Source organism: Amaranthus tricolor, chromosome 2 (assembly GCF_026212465.1).
Source record: "Amaranthus tricolor cultivar Red isolate AtriRed21 chromosome 2, ASM2621246v1, whole genome shotgun sequence".
NCBI lineage: Eukaryota > Viridiplantae > Streptophyta > Magnoliopsida > Caryophyllales > Amaranthaceae > Amaranthus > Amaranthus tricolor.
Genome location: NC_080048.1, coordinates 26,670,869 through 26,678,207, shown reverse-complemented (window position 1 = coordinate 26,678,207; position 7,339 = coordinate 26,670,869). Strand labels below are relative to the sequence as shown.

The window sequence follows — 7,339 nt, the reverse complement described above, 5'->3', positions numbered from 1 at the left end:
AATAGTAAATATTAATATTTTTAAACGAAATTTTTTCTGTACATATATATATATATGAGATATAGATTGCGTATTAATTTCGTGAAATAATGTTGAGTATAAATATTATTATTAATTTTTTCTAAAAAAAACAAACCGCAAAATATGAAATAATTATAATTATAGTAAATACTATTATTTTTAAACGAAACTTTTTCTGTATATATATAAATATGAGATATGAGTTGTGTATTAATTTCGTGAATTATTGTTGAATATAAATATTATTATTAATTTGTTTTGCTAAAAAAACGCATAAAATAAGGAAATTCATAAATTTGGGTTAAAAATAATTATTTCTGGAAAAACAATAATTTATTTAAGTGCTACTGTATTTTCTTTTCATTTAAATTATTTTTTTGAAATTTTATGATATCTAAATTTTAAAGAAATAAATTAATAAATTAAATTGTTATTGTAGGCAAAAAGAAAGAAAATTGAAATAATAATTAAAATTAACTTATTTTGGTGAATAAGAATACACGCCAACTCATTTAATAAATTATTTATTTTAAAATATTTCGTGCCGATTTCGATCCTAAGAAAATTAATTATTCATGTACAAAATTTAAAAATAAGTTATTAAGAAAATAATAAAGCATAATTGAAATTTATCTACAAATAAATACTAAAGACCCATTTTAGTTTTGATTTAGTTTAATAATAAATGAATATTTATATGCAAGATGTTATGAATTTATTTCTATTGTATGTTATTGTAATGTTGCATTTATATGAAAACAGTAACATGATAATAAAAAGGTTTGATAGTAAGGAAATGCCGAACCATGCTTCCGGCATGTAAAAAACGTGGGACGTGTTTTCCGGCACGTAAAATACGGCGAACACAATAAGGTTGTTTAACCTGATCTGTGGCTCGAGCAACATTGTACTGGAGGAATGATGACTCCCACTAAGTTAGGGGTTTTGGTTTACCTCACCCTAACAGGCCCTTACATATATCAAACAAAGATCATATGTGTTGCATTCATTAAATAACTAATCGGATTCCACGCCCTAACACTCAAGCAGAAGTGTTAGTAAATCACGCCGGGGTACTCAAGTAGAAGGACCAGAAGTTATATATATATAAATGAATCTAATATAAAAATGAATTCCCTATAATACATAAGATATCTTGCATATTATTTATTGCAATGCACTTATTTTTGCTTATTACTTAATTGTCGTGCATATACTATCCATACTTGTATAGTTGCGGTAAGTTTTTATACTCGGTTTTTTTTAAAGCTGACCGATTTCCATCGGCTGTTCCCATATTTCGGGAGCAGATGCTGCAATTAACTTTACATGAAGTTATTAAGAAGCTATAGTATTGTCTGTGTGATGTTAGTATATATGTAGTTTATATTACGGGTATGTAAAGACGATAATTATGTATTAAAGAAAGATGTAATACGTAAAATTTTATTTTAATGATTAAAGTTTTCTTTGTTTTTATTGAAAATTCTGTTTTGTCTTTTTTTGTTTTTCGCAATAATCACGGTACGATAGACTTCCGCTTAGCATTACCTACTATTATATTATTATAAACCTATATTTGGAAAAGGACTGTCCGTTACACTTGGTATCAGAGCCAACGTTATTCGAATGGTCGGATCTTCTTATCCGATACTAGGAAACACCGTGATAAATTACATTCTGAAAAAAAAAGTTAAAATTAGTATTTTAAATGAAATTTGTTTCATGTGTTTTCTGTGCTTAAAAAAAATGTGATTTGCAATTTAAAATATAGCTAACGCAACACTTCCCTACTTTATAAAGATGCCAAGAGGTGGTGGTAGAGGGTGTATCGCAAGAAGTGAACCTCAAGAGACGAGGAATGATTTTGCTGATGACACGACCCAAGATGCAAGAGTTCAGGCTCTGGAAAATCAGTTAAGAATGATGGAAAGGAATAATGAGAGGCTGCTGAACTTAATGGAGAAGCAGATGAGTCGTTTCCATGAAGATGATGAGGGGAAATTTTATAAGAGATTGTCTAGTCATCAAACTCCAAAATATGATGGAGAACCTGATCCAGTTCGTTTTGAGGATTGGATTGCAGAAATGGAGAAACTGTTGGAGGCTATAAACTGCCCGTCAAGGATGAAAGTGAAATTAGCCACATTCTACTTAATAGGCACTGCTGAATTATGGTGGAAGACTGTAAAACAAGCCGCCATAGATTCTAAATGGGAAGAATTTATAAAGAAGCTTCGTAATCAATTTTACCCACCCTCTCTTCAGAGAAAGAAAAAGAATGAATTCTTATTTCTGAGGCAAGGAACTATGTTAGTGATCGAGTACGCAAGTAAGTTCAGAGAGCTGGCTAGATTCGCTACCGAAATAGTGATCTCTGATCGGGGCAAGGCGATTAGATTTTTTGAAGGTCTGAACCTCAGGATCCAAAAAGGCACTCCTAGATATCAAGATTTTGATGATTTGTACAATCAAGCGTTGGAGTACGAGCGTATATTGGAAAAAGAAGACGGGTTTAATAAAAGAAAGAATGAATCTAGTGGGGGCAGTAAGTACAAGAAGGCCAGGAATGAGGGGAAGAAGCCGTTTCAAACTGTAGCAAGGCCGACACAGTGGAAATGTAGGTTATGTGGAAAAGATCATCGAGGCCGAAACTGTAATGGGAAGATTGTATGCTACAAGTGTCATAAGGAGGGACATCTGGCTAATAACTGCGGTGAAACGTTCAATCAGAGCAGAACAACATCGAAAGCTGCAGGAAACAGAGCATTTGGCACTTAGAGGAATGAGACTAGAGCATCCGTGGGCCTACATGCAATTGGAGATCATTATGTTGGTTTACACCAGGAATTTGAAGTGGAAGGTAAAGTAATTTCTGGAAAATTTCCTATTGGTAATTTAATAGCAAATGTTTTGTTTGACTGTGGAGCGGATAGGTCTTTTATTTCTAGTGCTTTTCTCCGCATATCTTCTACTTCTTTGAAACCTCAAAAATCCCACTTGTGTATCAATTTACCTGATGGTACACCTTACCTGTGTGACCGTATCTTTTATGATTTTCCATTGGAGATTTGTGGGAATCTTTTACCAGCTGACTTAATTCACTTCGATTTGGGAACATTTGATATCATTTTGGGTATGGATTGGTTGGAGAGATATTCAGCGGAGATTTTGTGTAAGGAAAAGGTTGTTAGAATAAAAACTCCCGAGGGAATAAAGTGCATTCGAAAGAACTCAAGATCTCAGCTAGAGACAATTTCTGTAATTCAAGCAACACAAATGATAAAACAAGGAGATGAAGGGTTCTTATGTTTTGTTACTACTAAAAAAGTAAAACCTAAACCTAGTTTGCAAGAAACCCCAATCGTGCAAGAATATTCTGATGTGTTTCCTGAAGAATTACCCGGTATACCTCCAAAAAGAGAAGTAGACTTCCATATTGACCTTATTCCTGATATCACCCCTATTTCTAAAACCCCTTACCATTTTGCTCCAGCTGAATTGGCTGAGCTGAAGAAACAGCTAGATGAATTGCTTTTCATTCGACCTAGTATTTCACCATGGGGAGCTCCGGTTCTCTTTGTCAGAAAGAAAGATGGGAGTATGAGGCTATGCATTGATTATAGGGAGATCAATAAGATTACCATCAAGAATCGTTATCCTTTGCCAAGGATAGACGACCTTTTTGATCAGTTGGGGGGAGCAAGGGTCTTTTCGAAGATAGATTTGAGGTCTGGTTATCATCAATTAAGGATTGCTGAAGAAGATATTCCTAAGACTGCATTCAGAACCAGATATGGGCACTATGAGTTTCTAGTAATGCCATTTGGTCTAACAATGCTCCGGCAGCATTTATGGATCTCATGCAAAGATATTTCAACCCTTACCTGGATAAGTTTGTGGTTGTGTTTATTGATGATATATTGGTGTATTCGAAGAATGAAGAGCAACATGAGAAGCACTTAAGGATAGTTTTAGAGAAGTTGAGAAAAGAGAAACTTTTTGGCAAGTTTAGTAAATGTGAATTTTGGTTAGAAAAGATATCTTTCTTAGGGCACGTTGTTTCAAAGGATGGAATTTCTGTTGACCCTGAAAAGATTAGGGCAGTAATGGAATGGCCGAATCCAAAGAGTGTTACTGAAGTAAGAAGTTTCTTAGGCTTAGCAGGCTATTACAGGAAGTTTGTAGAAAATTTTTCTAAAATTGCCCGACCGTTGTTTGAGTTGCTTAAAAAGGGAGTTCGGTTTCATTGGGGCGAGAAGCAAAGTAAATCACTAGAAGAACTTAAGAGGAGACTTACGACTGCACCTGTGTTAACCATGCCCGACTGTGGGAAAGCATTTGAGGTATATTGTGATGCATCGAAGGAAGGTTTGGGATGTGTGCTAATGCAGGAAGGCAAAGTAGTAGCTTATGCGTCAAGGAAATTAAGGCCACACGAGTTGAATTATCCAGTACACGACATTGAACTAGCAGCCGTAATTTTTGCTTTGAAGTTATGGAGACATTATCTCTATGGAGTACCATGCAAGATCTTCACTGATCATAAAAATTTGAAATATGTCTTCACTCAGAGGGAGCTGAATATGCGACAAAGGCGGTGGCTGAAAATCATTAAAGACTTTGATGTTAACATAAATTATCATCCTGGAAAAGCAAACAAAGTGGCAGATGCATTGAGCAGAAGGCCGAGGATATTTGTAAATGCTATAATGACGGTACCTTGGGAACTATACCGAGAAATTCAGAAGTTAGATCTAGAAATTGTTAATCACTATCAAGTTTTTGAGTATTTGGGAGCAATGACTATACAACCGACTTTGTTCGAAAGAATTATAGAAGCACAACAAGAAGATCCCGAGATAATCGAGTTAATCATTCGAGTTCAAAGAAAAGAGACAGAAGCGTTCGAAGTGGGTGAGAAAGGTGAACTAAGAATGAACGGGAGATTGTGTATACCAGACAACACAGAGTTGAAAAAAGAGATTTTGAAGGAAGGACACCAAGGAATGTTTCACTTACACCCTGGTAGAGATAAAATGATTGAAGAATTAAGGAAATTATTTTGGTGGAAAGGTATGAGGAAAGATGTAGCTGATTTTGTATCTCGATGCTTGATATGCCAGAAGGTGAAATTTGAAAGGCAGAAGAGTCCTGGACTACTTCAACCACTAGAAATTCCGGAATGGAAATGGGATTCCATATCCATGGATTTTGTAGTTGGATTACCAAGAACGCAACGAGGAAATGACACAATTTAGGTAATAGTTGACAGATTGAGCAAAGTTGCAAGATTCCTGCCAATGAAGGGAACATGGTCAGTAAAACAATTGGCTGATGCTTATGTTCGAGAAGTTATAAGGTTACATGGAGTACCGAGAACAATTGTGTCTGACAGAGACCCAAAATTTTTGTCACGATTTTGGGAAAAGTTGCAAGAAGCATTCGGATCGAAGCTATGTTTAAGTACTGCATTTCATCCGGCTACTGATGGCCAAACCGAAAGAACCATCCAGACATTAGAGGATCTTTTGAGATGTTGTATTCTTGAATTTGGTGGTTCATGGGAACAGAAATTTCCTTTGATAGAGTTTTCGTACAACAATAGCTATCAAACCAGCATCAAGATGGCACCAAACGAAGCCTTATACGAGAGAAAATGTCGAGTGCCGTTGTGTTGGGATCAGATGGACCGAAATGTGCCTGAAGGACCAGATCTTATCTAAGATTCTATTGATAGCTTAAGGGTGGTACAAGAGAACATGAAGGCAGCACAAATTCGACAGAAGAGTTATGCAGACAACCGTCGCAGAGCTTTGCAATTTGCTGAAGGTGACAAAGTATTTCTAAAGATTTCACCAACAAAAGGGGTCCAACGCTTTGGGATAAAAGGGAAATTAAGCCCTAAATTCATCGGACCTTTTGAAATTTTGAAAAGAGTAGGAGAGGTGGTATACAAACTAGCTTTACCCCCGGGTTTAGCTAGAGTTCATAATGTATTCCATGTTTCTCAGTTGAGAAAGTATATCCACGACCCATCACATGTGTTAGTTCACGAACCCCTCCAGATTGATGAAAACCTAGCTTATGAAGAAAGACCAATTAGAATTTTGGATCGTCAAGTGAAAGAATTGAGGAATAAAAGAATACCTCAAGTTAAAGTGCTATGGTCGAACCATCATGTCGAAGAAGCAACTTGGGAAAGCGAAACCGATATAAGAAAACGCTATCCCCAGTTGTTCATTTAGGTTCAAGTTTCGGGACGAAACTATGTTAAGGGGGGGAAGAGTTGTAACAGACCGTTTTTCTTAATCTTAAATATTTTGACAAATTCAATAATCGTTTCATTTTATTATTTTCTTTTTAATGCCATTTCGAAATTTTATTCCAATCGTTTTTAAGTTCTCGATTTTCTTTTATATATAATTTATTTCTCTTAAAATAAATTACCTATATATTAAGTCTAGCTAAATTACCTACAATAACTTAATCTTTTTATTTCCTATATTAAATTATGATTAAAAATAAAAAAATATATATAATAATAATAATAATAATAATAATAATAATAATAATAATAATAATAATTAAAAAAAAAAAGTAAAAATCTAAAAAAAATTTGGAATGTTGGCGGCAAGCTAGAGCTAGGTGGCATTATTACCATGTAGTTCTTATTTAGATGGCGTGGTTATAATTTAGTTCTTATCTTAATTTTTTTTTTCTTTTCTTGACCATGAAGGAAAATTAAAATAATAAAAATCCTTAGCCTATATATATCCAAAAGCATGCCGTGGGAAAAAAGGAGGAGAAGGTTAAAAAAATCCGAAAATTTATTTCAAAAAAATAAGCTAATTCCTAAAGAAAAATTCTAAAAACCCTGGAAAAATTCCTAAAAATTCTCAAAAATTTTCTAATAATATTATTTAGTGTTAATTATAGAAATTCAAGGAGAGAAAGCTAATTTTGTGGCTAAAAATTCAACAACAAAAGAAATTGGTTAATAGTGAAATTATTAAAGGTATAAATTCTTACATATATTTATTTACATGAAATAATGTCCATAAATTTTTACATGTGTTTATTATATTTAAATTTCATGTTCTGCAAATTTTGGTGAATTAATTCGTTGTAATTTAATTTATATGATTTATTCTTTGAAATTGCCAAAAATCGCAAAATCTGAAATAATTTAAATTAAAATAGTAAATATTAATATTCTACAAAATTTTTTCTGTACATATATATATATGAGATATATATTGTGTATTAATTTTGTGAAATATTGTTGAGCATAAATATTATCATTAATTTTTTCTAA

At 33.5% G+C, this 7,339-nt stretch overlaps 1 protein-coding gene across 1 annotated transcript; it reads left to right on the top strand.

The window, feature by feature from the left end:
• The first annotated feature begins 1,824 nt into the window (after window positions 1–1,824).
• Window positions 1,825–2,802, top strand: LOC130805645 (uncharacterized). Its single transcript, XM_057670429.1, has one exon. It carries the CDS (start codon window positions 1,825–1,827, stop codon window positions 2,800–2,802), a length of 978 nt encoding a protein of 325 aa, XP_057526412.1.
• Window positions 2,803–7,339: the final 4,537 nt, after the last annotated feature.

Excerpts from the sequence above, each read along its gene's own strand:
- LOC130805645 (XM_057670429.1), top strand. The coding sequence starts at position 1,825 with ATGCCAAGAGGTGGTGGTAGAGGGTGTATCGCAAGAAGTGAACCTCAA.